Genomic DNA, 17,990 nt, shown 5'->3' with positions numbered 1-17,990 from the left:
GGATCACCACCAGCGTTCTTTCATATCCGCCTGAAGAACAACTGGTGGGGTATTTCGCCAGTCGCCGGCGATCCAATCCAACCGACAGTACGGCGCAAGCCTGAGCCGGCCATATCGTGAACCGTACCCCGTTCTGATTTCTCATTTAGCTCTGCCCAAGCCATCAATTATTCAGCCCTCAAACCATCACGAGGAGGAGCAAGGCAGAGGAAGGGAGGGAGAGTCGGCGAGAAAGCAGTGGGTGAGGTTAGTAGAGAGGAGGATGAGTGGACGCTACAGTACATACAGTACAGTCGGCTTTCACACACGGCCAGGCAGCGATTCACCAGAAAGGAACAGAAACCCACTCACACATGTAATGGCTCTAATGAAGTCTCGGCTTATTCCTTGTCAAACAAATGCCCCCCCCCCCCTCCCAATCAGTGAAATCTGTTACACTATAATGAGACATCGCCATCTACCATTTGACGCAATGAGTGATTTAATCACCATCTAAATGCGAAACAGGGAATTCAAGAATTTCCCCGGCACCGTCGACAGAAATGTTGCTCCCTTGTAGATGCCACACCTCAGCATTCAGGTGTGCATTTAAACCAATATTCCAATTTCTCTTCGTTTGGTGCGTGTTCCACAGGCAACACCACTCCCTCTCCCTGCTATCTCCATGGCAGCAGAGAGGACATGCAGGAGCATATGGCTCATCATTCTCACTCCGCATGCCGAGGCCGGGCTCTCCTGGGGGTATCTACACCTCGCTCATCTCCCCGTCTTCCTCCAGTTCCATAGCGTCCACTCTTATCCAACCAATCGCCTTTTCCCTCTTTTTCAGATGGACCCCAAGCATCGCGGCACATGGTGCGCGCGCACAGCTAAGTGGCATTATGTGCCCTACCGACAGGGGAAAAAGAAAAATTATTCTGCCCAAATGTGCCGCAAAAAAAAAAAAAAAAAAAAAAAAAAAAAGAGTTCTTAATGCCGGCTGGTCTCTTAAAACTTTGACGGCTCTATTCGAGACGATAAGTCTGGACTCTGCTTGGCCGTTTTATGAAAAGACAGCCATCCGTTACATAAAAAAATATGACTCCTGATTGAAGTTGCTCATATTTAAACAGCTTGCATGTATATGACCATGTCACTGGTAGAGGAAGGTAATGAGAGACACTGTGTAATTTTGTGTAATTCTATGTAATTCTGTGGTTTAGCAGAGCTGTGTGTGACGGAATGACATTTGCAGACTTGTGTTTTGTGCGTTTAGCGGAGCGTGTCATACACAGGTTTCCTGTATGAAAGCTTACGAGTCTCACTGAACAGTGGTCGTCTTTCCTGCACGAGGGCATCAGCAGGTCGGTCTCCGAACTCTGCTGAAACGTCTGCAGCACAGATATTTTCTGAGTTTCACCAGAAACACACACTCTCCCTGCTCACTCCTCTTTACTCTCTTTCTCTCTCTCAGCGCCAGGCCTGGATGGAGCTCGCTGCCAAACCTGAGGATTCTGGCCAAATGAAACCGGGATCAAATGGATGAGGAACCACAGGGGCTCTATCCAAATGTCACAGTTGTTTGAAGCTGGCGGACAGATTCCCCTCAGCCTGCGCTGCCAACACAAAGGCAGTGAAAGGCCCAGATGTGTTTATATACACCTTAATAAAAAGTGAATGACAAGGCTGTAAATCTGTATACATATGAATACATAATGCTGTCTCTTCTCTGCGTTGCCTATTTGTGCATTTAACTGTAACATCTTGAATGGACATGGGACTTGGAGGAGCCAACATCTGCTACCTAACCCAGATTAACGCTCGGAAAAAAGACAAGTAGAGCAGCAGAGGTCTCTTGCTTTTCACAAGATTCGCTTCTGGGTTAGTTCTACCTCCGCTGTCATGCTGAAGGTGGATTGATACGGTAAACAAGATATTCTCAAACAGATAACACTTTTTTTTTTTCTTCCCCACAGTACACACTCTGGGTGAAGTGTTTTGTAAACACTGACCTGCTCGGCGCGGTCGTATCCTGCATCTTGTTTCTCCGCCTTGACCTGGGGGTGTTTGCCCCCTTCAATCTTCACCTCCCCGGGCTCGAGCTTGGGGACCTTGTCCTTCCGTACAGTGTCATCCTTATCCAGTAGATAGCGCAGCAGTGCATTTTCCTTCTTCTTGGGGCTCAATGGCTCAGGCTTAGGAGTAATGTCTGCCCCAGAAGCTGTACTACCAGCACTCTGTGTTTGGTCTTGGCCCAGTTCTTTGCCAGTCGCCTCAGCAGTGATTTTGGCTAGGTCTACAGGAGATGTACTGTTCTGAAGCAGTTGGTGGAGGATTTTGTGTTTTTCTTTGAGGGACGTGGCATGAGTGCTCCCACCTGTGCCGCCCCGGACCCCTGTACCAGCCTGGTCCTTGCCCTCACCTCCAGCACCGGGGGACAAGGGTGTCTCTAGAGGCTCTGGCTTGGCAGAGAGCAGTTGCAGTAACTTTGTGTTGATCTTGTTGTCATGCATACGGTTGTGAGCATCGTGGCCCTCAAGTGACCCTTCCCTCTCCTCCTTGAGCTCCGCTTGGCTGCTTTCCGTTTGGGCCTGGGTGTGCCCCTGACCCACCTCTAAGTGAGGTCCAAAGTCCCCCGTTCCACAAGTAGTGCTGTTACCTCCTCCGAGTTTTGACATTAGATGAGTGTTTACACCTGACCCTGGTGTGACCCCAGCTGGGGAGCCTATCTTTCGCTCTGGAGATCCCAGTGTATGTGCATGTGGGGGCCCATGCCCATGTCCTACTCCATGGCACTCACTGAGGGCCTGTAGAGCTGACAGAGAACTGCTGGTGTAGCTGTTAGCATGGCTGCTACTTGTGCTACTACCTGCTCCTCCAGGACCTCCGCCACACATCCCCACTGGGGAGGGTGAGTGCAGGCCTCCTGCTACACGAGGACTGCCTGCGCCTCCAGGGCTACCTCTGTGCCTGGGCGACAGCATAGAGTTCTGCTGAGGTGGATGGGGCCCCCCAGCTGGACTGGGGCTGGCGCGAGAGGGGCTGTTCATCCTCCAGTTGGGGCCCTGCTGTGGCGGTTGCATGCCCCCTGTGTGGTTGTGTGGTGGGGGGCAACCAAAACGGTAGCTCTGCATATGGCCTCCCATGGCTGCTGGTTCCCTGGGACCAGCAGGGCCTTGAGGGGAGAAAGGCGTGCTGTTGCTGCTGATAGTAGTGTCTTGGCCCTGAGTCCCCGAACCTGGCAAACTGCCAGGGGTTGGTGGAGTCATGGAGGGAGTGGAGGAGTTCATTGGTTTGGGAGCCATCCCCGTTGCCTGACTGCCAAGACCCATGTCCTGACCCATTCCACATACTGTCTGCTCCCTAAATAAAACACACACAGGAAAACACAAATGAGTGACCCATCAGTGGAAAGGGATTTGACAGTTTTCGTTATAGTGAGTTTTCTATCCTGATCATTAACATTTCAACACATTTTCAAAAAGATGGGATGGAGACAGAAGGAGAGGGCAAGAGGAATGCAAACCAAACAATTTCATATCCAACCTGGTAAGAATCAGACCGTCAATATCAAGGGCACTGAGGCCTTGAAGCCCTATATGCATGTTTGTAATTATGACATATATCTCACCTTTGTTCAATCAGGCAGTATAAAATTCCATATTACTTATGTCATCCAAATACATTAGTCAGGGGTTTGAATGCATTAGTTGAGGATTGATCCATAGTTGTAAAAACAACAACAACAAAAACTTCTTTGAGGTCATAACATCCACCATGTTCTATTGAATCGTAGTGTAATCCAGATGAGAATCATCATTTAACAAACAAATATTTGGTGTATAAGGGGGCAATGGTGTCAAGCAAAACTGACATTGTACCAGGTAGGACCTGGCAAATATTACAAGTGAAGCTATCAATGTATTTGAAGTTCTTTATAAGCAGTAGCGTACGCTCTGTGGATTGCTTTGGAGAGGATTAAATGATAGGACAAGTTCTTAAGACTCCTGAGATCAGTTGAGCAAATTTCTATGCAAGTCTAGATATTATTCTGGATTCAGTAACAGATCCATTTCCCTTAGTTTTCTGTGTTTAAACTTCTAACAGAATAAGCAAAAAGACGTTGTGGCTTAAAGAAACTCTAAACGGTCCGACCCATTCTAACATCTGGTGGGTTGACAGTCCCACGGTACACCAAAAACATAAAAAACACTTTTTCCAGATATGATATTATCGCTCACTGTGGTAGAGGTGGGTAACGGCACAAAATCTGGATTATATATTAGGTTTTTGGACGGAGAAGCAGGGCGCAAGGAATGGATCCGAGTGAGAGCCGCAGGGCTTTCTGCCCATTCACTGGGTAAGATCTGTCCCTCAAAGGCACCCCACCCATAATAAAGCACATTCAAGTCTTAAACATTAAGGGGGAGTTATGATCAAATTTAACCCCTCGCACACTTCCCATAGAAGGACAAATGAACTACATAAACCAGGCCTATTCGACTAGCGGGCCGGAGTCGGTTTTGATCTGGATCTAACTCGTAACTATCGTGATGCGTAGCCAATCACGCAACCAAATGCAGCCAATCGTACCAATCACAGCGCTGCTCTGCAGTTGCCTGGGCTCAAGGGTGAGAGAGGTCGGCACCAGCATGGCGCTCTCAAAACCGAAGAAATGGAAAATTCCAGAGCAAATGGACAGAAAATTACTTTTTTTTTTGCCTGCCATGACCAGTACTAAACTGGTCTGTTTACTGTGCAACGAATGCATATCTGTTATGAAAGAATACAACTTGAAGCGGCGCTACAAGTCAAACCACGGCTCGTTTTCGGACCGTTTTCCAGAGGGCTCGGATGAACGGCGAAGCAAAGTACAGCGTCTGCTAGCATCATTTCAACAGGGTCAGGCCGCCCTTGGACGCTTTTGCGCGGAACGAGAGAGCTATGATAGCATCCCTTCGTGTAGCCTGGACAGTAACGAGACAGAAGAGGCCGTTTACCGAGGCAGAGACAGTTAATGATTGTATGCTCGCTGTCATTGATGAGGTGGTTGTTGAAAGTAAAGGAAAGCATCACCTCATCCATTAAAAAAAGTGCCTCTCTCGGACACATCAACTCTTCACAGTGGAATTACTCGCAAAGGATGTCTCAAGGAAGCTTTTGGGTAACCTAAAGAAAAAAACTGATGTTATGAACGTCGCTGTGGATGAATCAACCGACTGTACTGACATGGCTCAGCTATGCATTTATGTCAGATTTCATGACAGAGTGCGCTTTAGAGAAGAACTTTTGGGGCTTATTCCGATGGAGGGACACACCACAGGTGAGGCGATGTTTCAAAAGATTGTTGCATTTTTTAACGAGCGTGAACTGGATTTACAGAAAGTTTGCCTTTTGGTCACTGATGGCGCTACCACTGATTGGTACATTATAAGGGCAGACAGTGAGGCTATCAACCGTAGCTCCACATATGCAGTCTTTACACTGCATCATTCATCAGTCTGTGTTGTTTGCAAAGCTGAGCGGTGATCTGAAAAACACCATGGACACTGTCATGAACATTGTAAATTTCACCCGTTCAACCTCCAGCCTACAACGCCTTTTCCGTATGATGCTTGCCGACATGTTTGCGGGAACACACGGACTTGCTTGTTCATAACGATGTCAGGTGGCTTAGCAAGGGAAATGTTTTGGACCGTTCCTGTGAGCTCCACCAGAAGATTGTGTCTTTTCTTCGCGCGTGTAAACACAAACGGGCAGCAAACCTCCTGGAGCGCATGCTGGATGAACAGTTCACGGCAGAAGTGTTCTTTCTGTGTGACATTTTCAAACACTTCAACACCCTGAATCTTGGACTGCAGGGACGAGAAAAGTCTATTGCTGATTTGGTTGAGAAGCTTTGTGCTTTCAAAACAAGGCTAACCATTTCCACAACAGACCTAACAGCAACAGGATTGCTGCACTTTCCACGACTGTGTGGATTCATGAACACACCTGAGGCGTTATCCGTGCCTCAGGTGCTAGATTTCATGAGAAAACTGACTGAGAACTTTACTAAGAGATTCCAAGGGTTCAACATTCCCATTGAGGTATTGCACTTTGCTTGTGACCCCTTTTCTATCAAACCGGAGGCAGACTTTGGTGCAACAGTAAAAGAGGTAATGTCTTCTATTGATGAGAGCATCTTTCAGTTGGAAATGATTGATGTGCCATCCTCCTTTGCTTCAAAACAGCACTTGCAATCTGAGGGTGCAGAGAGCTTTTGGTCTAACCATGTTAACCAATACCAGTACCCCACAATGAATAGAGTGGCTTTCCGAATACTGACAATGTTTGGGTCCACTTATACATGCAAGTCTAGCTTTTCTCATATGAATGCCATAAAAACAAGGGCAGGTTGCTCCATGACCAATGAGAAGTTGCGTGAGTGTCTGAGGATTGATGGCTTTGTTTTGTTCATCTTGGATGTAGCATTTATATAAACATGGACCTTGGTTATAAAAGCTCCTTTTGTGAAAGTATTAAAGTGGAAAAAATGGCTATGTGTCATTCGTTCTCTATTATCAAGAGTTATTTTTTAGCCATTTGTTGACAAATATTCCGTGCGGCCCACGAACCCCCAGTGATTTTCATTATTTGCCTGCTAGTCGAATAGGCCTGATTTAGACGTTGCCCTATCCTCGCACAATACAGAAAGCTGTCAGCATATGCTGCAGGGCCCCAACAGGCTAAGACATGTAAGAAAAGCAGAAGCTGCAGATTTGTTTCTTTCTGACCAAAGTGTAGATCGTGAAGCATACCTCTGTAGAATGTGCAGGGACATGTAGAGCTGGGGTTCGTTGGTGGCAGGCGAGCGCACCAGTTTGCTCTTGGTGTGAGCCGAGACGATGGTTCCATCCGAGAGGGAGAACCGGTAGATGGGACTGAACGCTTGGCCATGGCGGAGCACTGTAGACACATTAAGTCTTACTTCATTAACTACACAAAAGCCTTCTTACTTTGGTCATTAATGTGTACATGGCAAACTGCTTCTTGTTGATAACTGCAGTGGATAAATGGTCCCCAAACTCAAGCCCATCTTTTGTCATTAGCTTTTGTTAAAAAGGAACCAACAGCTTGTACCATATCAAGAAACTAAACAGGGCTCTCAGGCAGTGAACGGCATTACCTTCCTGCTGGTGTCTCTTGGCGAAGGACATCTCTCCGTCGTTCTGTAGGTGGAACCTCTGAATGCAGCGCCTCACCAGATCTTCCCAGCCCGGCTTCATGGACGCTCGCAGCAGACTGGTATCCAAGGACGTTATCTTACCTAAACACAAAGGACCAGGCAGAGAGGTGAAGATGTCTTTCCACATGCACAAACCTAGCCTAGTTGAATGATAGGCTCAGTGTGTAAACTCTACAAGCGTAAAAGCTGTGGCGCCTGCTGAGCAAAAGATGCTCTTCATCTGATGTGCAACAGCTCTGTGGTTTGAAAGCATTTTAACCAATTAGAGGGTCCATCAGCGTGTGCATTCTGTGATTTTTAAAGCTTTGTTAAAAAGATTAGATGAGCTTCGATCCACTTAAATTGAGAGGGGATTCTAATTAGACACGATGCAGGAAGTGTAACGTGTGAAGCCAAAGCTCGCTAAGGTAGCCGTTCGTTCACCCATTTGTTATTTTTGTCTCTGAAACTTTCTGGGCACATGGCGAGGTCCCTTTCCAAAATTAACTGCAAAAGACGCACCGTTTTCCAAAGTCCTTGGTGGGGGGGGCGCATTACGGTGGTGGAGCTTTGCACACCTAGCCTGATTACGGGATTTCAAGAAGACAGAATGGATTTGCGATCGGCTCAAAAGTGAACAAAGGCTTGTGGAAACAAGACGCCTCTGTTTATTTAACCAGTCTGGGTTTCGTCTCAAGGCATTAAAAAAGAAAAGCCAATGTAAAAAAAAAAAAATAAAAAAATTTGACAAGTTTTACTGAAAACACTGAGAATTTGAGTTTAAGTCCCAGTAGCCTAAGCAGCTGAACTAAATGAAGGCATCAGGCTCTATTTGAAGAAATCCGGCAAGAACTCCGTCCGATCTAAAAGTCATCAGGGCCACTCAAGGCTCAGCTTTCTTTGGAGCTTAACAAGGATATGCAAGATAACACGTGTGGAGTCATTCAGTTTCCCCCTCACTGGAGTGTGATGTAAATGGAGGCAGCAGTGCATTTGAAGGGCTGACAAGCGTACTGCTGCCTGAATGACAACCATAGGGACAGGCTTGTCACAGCAACGTCTATAACAGGAGTCATTCGCTGCACTCCACCAAACTGTTGCGGGAGGGGGGGCAAAAGGTTGAGGAGGGAACTTTTTATATAATATAGTGTTTTACCAAAAGCTATGAATTAAAAGAAAAAAAAAAAACATACATTGAATCTTGAACAGCACAAATTATGGTAATTATCTAGATGTGTGTGGCGCTAACAGACGGGCAAATAAGCAGCCGCATACGTACAGAGTGGGTGGGAAGCTACTGTAAATGACTATATGTCAGGCACTGACGACGAGTGTGTGCGTGCACGCCACACAAACAGTATTAGTACATCAAAGACCAGGTGAAACACAGACAACCGTCTGTATCTCCGTGATCAAACAGGTACTTTACCTCCCAGGGTGCAGACAGAGGTGCAAAGCTGGCTCAACCAACTTGTTCAATCCTAAGGGCCTATACCAAGTATATAATAATCTTTAAATACTTAACTGTAGTGTGAGGTGATTTATAGACCGGAGATTTGGGATAAGGTGGTGCTGGGGCTCAGTAGAGGCACCATATTATTCTTTCATGCAGAGCAAAATCTTATCCAAATAGCCCCTATGTGTGAAAACTGGTATTAGGTGGGGGTGCAGGATTAAATCATCGGCCAAGTTTGCTGTACTCGTTTCGTAGCTTCTGGGCGTGGGACTGGTTCCTGTACCTTGCAGGTCCTGGCGTGTAGTGAAGCTCTCGTGCGTGGGAAGCATGGGCCTTTCCTTCGTGGGCACCCTCCGAGCCACACAGATCAGGCACGACTGAAAGTCTGAGGAAGACGGGGTGGAACAGAGCAGAGAAGCGACAGAGTGTGTGGAGGAAAGAGACGGCGAGGCAGAGGATGTGACAAAGAGGATAGGGCAGAGACAGAAGAGGCGAAGGGGGAGGGGAGGGGAGGGGAGAGATGGGAGGATGGGGCGTAAATGATAGAGACAGAGGGAGGGAAAGAAAATTAAATGCATGTTATTCCCAGGCAGCATAATTAATACAGTTATTAATGAGCATGGGGATCAGGACTCCGCTCCTTTCATGAGGAGCAGCTACAGCTGGCAAGGGAAATGATGTAGTGTGACCTTTGAAAGGGGCGTGTGCGCGCGCGTGTGCTCATGTGCGTCTGTTTTCACCTGAAGTGCCATGTCACACTGATGACACCTCCCCTGGCCCAACAGAAAAGACTGCCATTGCTCAATCATGGCAGTTGCCTCCAACACATGCAAGCAAAAAAAAAAAATAAATAATAAAAAAAAATAATGACATCCCCAAGTCCGCGACTGGACTGACCCCAAAAAGTCTGCCATCCAACATCCCTGTGCCAATAATACCCACAATCCCTCACGTTTCTGGCAAGGAAAACGCATGCCAGGGGCGATCACACACACACACACACACACACACACACACACACACACACACACACACACACACACACACACACACACACACACACACACACACACACACACACTTCTTATTTTGACTTGTAAAGAGAGCCTCTTGGGTGGTCGGCCCTAAAATCTGTGTATCTCCATAAATTTCCATGCTTCCCTTTTCTCTCCACCTCTCCTACATTCTTCTGCTTCAATCTGTTGCCGTACAAAGTTCCGCAACTTCTACCCCTGATCGTGCCCTATTGATGACATACACACACAAACTACCACACACCTCAGTCAAGAGTCCTAATCCGTCTGTTTGCCATAGCACGGCCGGCAAGCAGCTGAAGCACAAAGAGGGGAAGTGACTGGCTGAAACTTGATTTTGGGTGTAAAAATAGCGTTTTCACTCATGGTCTTCATTGGTCACCTAGTTATAGTTTGGCACCAGGAAAGTCACAAGTGCCGAATATTTGAAATGTTTTCTAGAGACTTGGAGGTTTAAGCCTCACAGAGCACAGGAGACGTGTGGATAACAGACATTTAATCAAGTTTCAGAATCTTTAGCTTCTGCCAAAAGCAACAGAGACAACAGGAAAATCCCAGCGACCTCTCAGTGTCCGGACTCCGAAACTACAGCAAACAAGTGACTTCTTCTGTCACTATGAAATTAACATGGACAGATATCCAATATCATTCCAAATGAATGGGTAGTAGTGTCCAAAATTTTGACTATTTATGTGTATAAATGTAATGAAGAAAGCTGCACAAGTTGCTCTACACAACGCAACGATGAAACAACGAAGTGTGTTCAGTCAGAGACTTCCTCAGTTCCGCTGCAACACAGAATGGTACGGGAGACCATAATTTCTCTACTTCTGCACTCGGATGATGACGATTCAGATTCTTTATTTGGTTAAAAAAAAAACAACAACAAAAAAAAAAAAAAAACAACACAGATACGACACAAAACAATGTCATATTTCAGCTGAATATTCTGACCTCTTCAAACAAACAAACCCCCAAAAATATGATATACAAGAAAATTGGAACCTGATTGATGAAGTAAACACTTTTCAATTAATGAAGTCCTCAACGAATTCAAGCTGTCGTAAAAAGCCAGAGGAGGTGCAACAAAGTACCATCTGTGATTCTTTTTTTTTTTTTTTTTTTTCCTGGCTAAAGGATTCATTATTTTCCCCTCACAAATGAGTGATTTGTTTTTCCACAGAAAGCTGAAAAAGCATCTTCCACACGTGACGATTTCATCATCGGTGCCATGGGTTGTACTCCATCCTGTTTTCAAATGAGTTTTGAAGGCCGTTAAAAGGATTACTTCACTGTTGCAATAGACAATTAATACACATCCCTTCTCTCGGAGCCATAATCCTAGGTTTGTGTAGCATGTACATGAAATATAGATGAGCTTTTAAGGGCAGCTGCCCAGCCTCTCATCTACTTTGCGCCTCCTTCATGCATGTCATTTGAGTGGCACCCATAGAACGTATATAAAAATGCTAAGAGCCAAAGGGTTCTGAAACATTAAGCCAACGTCTTATAGTGCGACATCACCATTCAGCATCTCGCGTGAAATATTATGCACATTTGTTTTCCCCCAAAATCTAAAGCTAGACCTTCCCAAAAAGGGTGTTTAACCAAAGGATGACATCACCGTGGCTACTTCCATTTTTTATATACAGTCTATAATGGCGCGAGCAAGACATGAGCCGCATCGTTATAAAGGCGCTTTATCCCATACAATAAAAAAAAAAATATGTAACTCAGCTGATAGCAGCAATCGATCCGAATGTTGCATAAAGGTAAAGATGCTCCTGCCTAAACTTTCGGATGCATTTCAATAGCATACTGTAACCTTTTAGCCGACTTTGAGACTTTGACAATTTCGGAGACAGAAAGAGAATGTTTCATCTTCTGGGGAAATGTAATGAACTATAAAGGCACAAGACGAAAAGATGGCAATGCAGGGTGTCCACCCAAAGCGCTTTGATGGGAGGGATTGACAAAATGGCCAGGAGAATTTTCAGAAAATCAAAGCATTTTTTAAATGAAAATTAATTTAAAAAAAAAAAAAAAGAAAAAAAAAAAAAAAAAAAAAGAAAGTTAACCACCATCTAAAAAACACCTGCAGTTCGTTGGAGGTCACACTGGTGTCTTGACATTTTTTTGTATATCAACACAGAATCGGTGGCATACAGATGCATTCACATCGTGCGCAGCAGAGATAAAGATTTAGGACATTCAATATTATTATTATTTTTATTTTTTTTTGAGTGTTTTAAAAAATGCTTCTGAAAGTGACTTGTTTTTCCCGTGTATATTTGCCTTTAAACTCTTTGGGTTTCAACCATTTATTTATTTATTTATTTTTTAAAATGAATCATTTTATCTCCAAATGTCCTCGTCAAAAATGTATTCAAAACTCATCCAGATGCAAAGAAAACATGAGGATACACTTAAAAAAAATGTAACTGAAAACTGCACAGAAACAGTTCAAAAGAGTTTGAAAAGATCAGAGAAATAATATTGCTCAAGGTTAAATCATAAGGTCACTACTTCAGTGTCAACTCATCCTCCCCCTACTTTCTCTCCTCCCCACAACACCTCCCTCTACCCTCTCCATACCGTCTCCTTCCTCTTTGATGGACTTGGGCTCCGAAACGGCAAAACACTGCATGGTCTCATATTTCTGCTGCTGGGGCTCGTGCTCGTGTGGCTCGTCCTGGCTCTCGCCGTGCGGGTTGACCAGCATTCGGCAGTTGAATGTGTGGCTGTTCCTTCTTGGACCCTCGCTGGACCACGGGACGCCATTGACTGTGGGGGGAGCAGCAAGAGGCAACGAAAAACTTTACAACGTGGCCTCCACAGACAAAAGTTTACTGCAGCCCAAACCTGAACGGCAGAACGTGGAGACTGGAAGCAGCAACGAGGCAGCCAAGAGAGGCTACCAAACTGCAAGTGAAAGACGTAATGAGAGCAAGATAAGGAGAGAATAAAAGCAGAGAGAGTGTAAAAAGAGGAGAGCTGTTGCTGGGTAGAGATCAGTCATAATGAGCAGTTGGAACCCTGAGCCCTGTGCCATCCATCCACAGCCACCCATCACAGCCAGGCCTCCATATGCATGTCCTCCAAAACATCACTGCCAATCTTTCTCTCTCGCGCGCGCGCGCACACACACACACACACACACACACGCGCGCACACGCGCACACACGCACACACACACACACACACACACACACACACACACACACACACACACACACAGCAAAAGAGACATGTATAGTCAACTCATTTCACTCAGCAAACTCCCATCACACTCCATCTGGTTTCTGATCTCATTCAGTGCATTGATAATCTCCCAGTATCTGGGACACAGCCCACTGATCATTTCCAGGGTACTCTGCTCAGTGCTGCTCTCCCACCCAAATGGTTTCGGTGCTCAGACCTCAATCCGAAGCACCAGCAGAGACGGAAAGAAGGACTTAGGAGCCCCTGACGGGCAGAAGTGACATACAGATACAATCACAGCATGTGCAGAAGAGATGTAGATGTGGAAACATTTAATGGACGTGGGGGTGGGAAGAGGATATAGATGATGATGGGGACACTGCAGAAACTGAAAGTAAGAACTAGGTAGATTCTAGCTCACAGAAATAAATGTCCTGTTTTCATTAGATGAGTAAGGATTGCATATAGAAGGACTTTCGAGGGTCGGATAAAGAATGGACGAATGAGAACACGAAAATAGGAACCCGGTGAGGGTGTGTGGCAGAGAACGAAAGATTAACACATAAAGTGAAGAGAAGGGGAAGGAAGGGCACAAAAAAACGAGAATATAGGAAGAGAGCGATGCTGCTGACAGGGGAGAGAAGCCAAAAAAGGGAAGTTAATTAGCTGAAAAGGGAGAGAGGAAGAGGAGAAGAGTGAGAGAAAATGTCTGGGCTGAGCATCAGCAAAAGAGAAAATTAAGTAGCTATAGGTTTTATCCACTCTGCCAACTCTTTCTATGAGCCAGCTTCCCCACATATTCCCTGCAGTGGTGTAACTATAAACATTTTAATTAAACTGACATCACTGTTAAATAAACGCCTACAACATACCTGCAAAGGGGAAAAAAAAAAAAAATAGAGAAGGGAAAAAACAAGCTAACGAAGCACACTGTATTAAAAGTGACGCAGCAGAGGGGTTCTATATGCGGAGTCAGGGGAAAAAAAAAACAGGGGACATGGAGCTAAAGCAGCACAGTGCGACACAATCTGAAATAAATAAATAAATAAATGCAGAGAAAACAGAGCACAGTAGATGTTGGCAGGGAGAATAAGCTCAAGGCTAACCGAGGGATTTAGGCAGCAGGTTCTTGATGAACTCGGCGTGATCCCCAACGTGCAGCACGCTGTAGACACTGGTGTTCATCAGCTCCTCCTGGTTGTAGCGCAGGTACTGGGTCACGTTCTCAGACACAAACACAATGTTACCCTCCATGTTCACCACAAAGAAGAAGCCGTCCAGGGCCTGAAGGGGACAAAGAGGAGAGGTTCTGAATTTCTTTACACAGAAAAAAAATAAAAAATAAAAAATCTTTAACAGTTAATAATAAATCTGCCCGGCAGCACGTGTCAGTTATACTCGTAGAAATAACAAGGTAGCTGAGCTGGCTCATTAAAAGCCTCCGCCGTTCTTTATATGCTTTTATTTCTACAGACATTTGATGCTTTAATTGTAATTCGCCAGTTTCCTTGTTGTTGGCTTGTCTTCTTTAGTTGCTGTGCCTCAGTTATGGACACTAAGAAGCAGTCAGAATGTGCACATGCTACTGAAATATTGGCACAAATCTTAGCAAACTGTGTAATACACAGTACATTACACTCTGCCAACAGGAAAAGCGATAATTAACGGGAGTGGCGGGTATATGCACCACTCCTGGAGATGCCAAACGTCCGTGTAGTTGATGGAAAGCAAGATAAAAGCATGTGTGCCTGCAGAGATTGGACTATGTAGAGGAGGAGCAGCCCTTAATTGAAACAATACAGCCCCAGGTCATTCATTACACATAAGATGGTGTCAATTAGGCCATCAAATCACCTGGAGCTCTTAAAAGGGAATACTGGTGCTTGTAGAGCCGTGAAAGCTGGCGTCAAGCTAAAACACAGGAGACTCTTCTCTAGGGGTTTGCTCCTCACCTCTGCTTCAATAATCATTTTCTAAACACTGCACAGACACATTTGCCAGTTTGTAAAGCAGTACGCCGTCAATCGTGTGTGTGGTTTGTTTTGTGGCATTGTATCATGTTTGGTTGTGCTATTCCTGACGCGTCACCTATTATACAACCGCAATCAATTGCGTTTCTCTCCAAAACTACACTGTCAAACCGACCTCTACTCAAATGCCTGGCTACATTTTGGGGCCCAGTAAACTCTCACATCCCATCCACCGTCTCACTGGGACCGTTCCCTCGCCTGTCCCAACACAGCTCAACAGACTTAAAGACATCTCGTCTATTCGCTGCATTAACCGTGTCTGATCCAAGATGCAACATGGTTGCGAAAGTCCATCCGGTATGAGGAAACGACATGGATTGAACGGAACAAACACTCAATTTTGCCAACTCTTGCCTTCCTCCAGACACTGTTGCATAATGCTGTTAGCCAATACCTTAATTTACAATACCCTTGCTAAGTATACGCACAGCAGAGATGGCTAAAGCCAGTACAAGTCAATATACTTGAAATAAAGACACCGTGGGCAATCAGATCCTCTCTCTTTTGTATTTATTCCACTTTGCAACACAACTATTGTTTTGATTGGACACTCTGCCGCTTGTCCTCTCACTGAAATACACAACAGGTTGTGGGCAGCTCAATGATTTGTGCTCTATTATCAACATCAAATAATGTTATTAGAGTCATATCCTAACACAGATTTCACTCAGATTTTTACGCCAATGCCGATCAGATCTGGAGCCGATAAATCCCAACAACGACGGCGGCGCAGTTGGCAACAAATGCAGAACAAACACCACTGCATATAAAAGCCAAACGTTAGCAGGTCTTAGTAGGTTTACCAATTCTTTATTCAGACGTCTGTTTTAACACTCAGACAGGATGCTATTGTGAGAAGTACCATCAGCCATATGGAGCGGTCTACCAAGAAGACAAACTATATGTTACAACAGTCACGTGACAGAACGCGGCTGCTCCCGGAAGGTTAAAGCAACAGCCCGCTAAGATTTCCTCGTTGTCCTCTCCGTCGCTATGTTTACACGAGAGTGGGCAGCCCGGAGCCCAGGAGGAGGGCCATGGGGCGCGTGGGTGCGTTTCCTGCCGACGGCCACTCCCCTCGGAGCAGGCTGTACGCAGACGGGGGACATGGCCAGAGTGTAGCGGGTGTGAACGGCCCATCACTGTGTTTTGGGGCTGCTGACAGATGGGAAAGCTTGCAGGCTGCACTGGGCTATATTTAGCCGCGAGTTAGTATGTCGATTCAGTGACGCTGGACCAGGAGTGCTATAAATATTCCATGACAGGACAGATCTAGAGGCGAATGAAGAGAAGATGGGGAGGGAGAAGCGATTTGAACAAGTTGGAGGGAGAGAGAAAGGGAGGGAGGAAATGGGTGAGAAGACAGCCTCAATGGACTGATTCATTCGCAAGGCTGTTGCTTTCTTTCCCATTATATGCAAGCACTTCAGTGGCCCTCCACGGTACAACAAGGCCATTGCTCTGCTCGGTGATTTACAGCCAATCAGGGGCAGATACAAGATGCTGGCAGCTTTTATTCCACACAGCTACACTCGCATATAACCACTACGGGCACATCTGTGATTGTTCTCCTAGGATGGCACTCTTCATTATATACCAATCATGATTTAAAGAGGCGAGTACATCCTTATGAGTGGTTCAGTGGTACTTCAGTCTGAATGTGGCACTCTATATATGAGTTAAGGGAAGAAAATGACTAAAGAATAAAAAAAAATAAACAAATAAAAAAGGCCAAACACCAACCTCCAGCATCATTGGTCCCAAGGCATCTTTGTCAATCACACTTTGGCCTGTTGATGAGACGTCAGCCTTCTGCACCTCCTCCTCATTTGCTGCAGCAGCTTTTTCTGTTTACACAGAAAACAATAAAAATAAAAAAATAGATCAAAACCACAATTAGGAGTCAAACTGATAAAGCTCATAACTCTTATCACCGCAAACAGAAAAACACTGACAAATTCTACATGCCTACTTTAAAAAGAGGTCGACTTGCTGACAAGTGTCCGTCGGGTAACAAAGCAAACACATTTGGGGCCCTTTGTGGAAACATGTGGCCGTGGCTCAGACCCAAGCACGGAGCAGCAAACAGAGCGAAAGGTTGTTGTAAATGAGTGTGTCACAGCACACGGCTGCCACACTGGTGACAGCCACTGGATGGATTACTTTGTTATTTGCGAAAGAAAAAAAAAAAAAGGCCATTATGGAAACATGGACGGCGTGTAAACAACTCTTGCGCCAAATAGCAGAACAAGTTGTTCCCCATGAGGCCAAGCAGAGAGAGAACAACTTTGAATTTATCTTAAAAAAAAAGTTTGTTGAAGACGGATCTGAATAATTCAAACGAGGCTCCAAGTTTAAGTAGGAGGACACAAGGACCCCTCTACAGCAAGTACAGTAACTTTCATTTAAAAGTAAAAAGTCAGACTTCTCTATAAGCTCCTGCACCTGCAGCATATTGCTATGAATTTGTCCATTGCGATTGGGTTGATAACCATGCAGAGAAGCCTTATGTTCAGAGTGTAGGCTGCCCTACTTTTAGGGCTGATGATGAGAGGCCGAATATGAGTGGGCTGTTGGGGGGGGGCGGCACACAGACACACCACACCAAGGAGAGGGCCGACCATATGGCGAAAAAAAAAAACAACTTGAAAAATCGAACAGATTCACGTCGTCCTTAATTCTTCGAGGTATGAACGTGTGAAAGCCGAGGCAAGTGCAGGTTTCACTCGGCTCCGTGGCCTCGTGCAGTCCCCCACAGACAAATATTCATCTCTTTCAGCATTAATGATGCGCACATCAGCAGGACCTCTCCAAGCCCAGCGGGGCCCTGTAGACCAGCACAGCTGCCCCGAGTACAGACCCATCAGTCAGTGTCATGGCGGCTCTCACTGGCTTTCAGTCTGTCCGCGGAACTGTGCCACGGACACAGGGAGGAGCTGATCAATTAAAAGGATTGTGTAACTGCTACATAATATGCAGCTGGCATGGCGCTTGCCATTTATACTATGTCCCTTCTGTTAAAGGGCAGATTTGGTGGAGCACTTTTTCCAAAAGATTTGTCCCATACGCACGTTGAACAAAAC

The 17,990-nt window shown here is 45.5% G+C and overlaps 1 protein-coding gene across 8 annotated transcripts in view; it reads right to left on the bottom strand.

Moving 5' to 3' along the window:
- Positions 1–17,990, bottom strand: part of ncoa2 (nuclear receptor coactivator 2) — a 57,428-nt gene that overhangs the window by 11,534 nt on the left and 27,904 nt on the right. For all 8 annotated transcript variants that reach the window (XM_075452968.1, XM_075452970.1, XM_075452967.1 and 5 more), the window contains 7 exons: positions 16,651–16,754; positions 13,984–14,161; positions 12,272–12,460; positions 8,926–9,027; positions 7,148–7,288; positions 6,780–6,927; positions 1,992–3,342 (listed from right to left, as the gene is read on the bottom strand). In XM_075452968.1, coding sequence (XP_075309083.1) covers positions 1,992–3,342; positions 6,780–6,927; positions 7,148–7,288; positions 8,926–9,027; positions 12,272–12,460; positions 13,984–14,161; positions 16,651–16,754 — 2,213 coding nt within the window. The remainder of the gene's footprint in view (positions 1–1,991; positions 3,343–6,779; positions 6,928–7,147; positions 7,289–8,925; positions 9,028–12,271; positions 12,461–13,983; positions 14,162–16,650; positions 16,755–17,990) is intronic.

The sequence above is a fragment of the Odontesthes bonariensis genome, chromosome 20 (assembly GCF_027942865.1).
Source record: "Odontesthes bonariensis isolate fOdoBon6 chromosome 20, fOdoBon6.hap1, whole genome shotgun sequence".
NCBI lineage: Eukaryota > Metazoa > Chordata > Actinopteri > Atheriniformes > Atherinopsidae > Odontesthes > Odontesthes bonariensis.
Note: the sequence above shows the minus strand (reverse complement) of the source record. Positions and strands in the feature narration are given on the sequence as shown.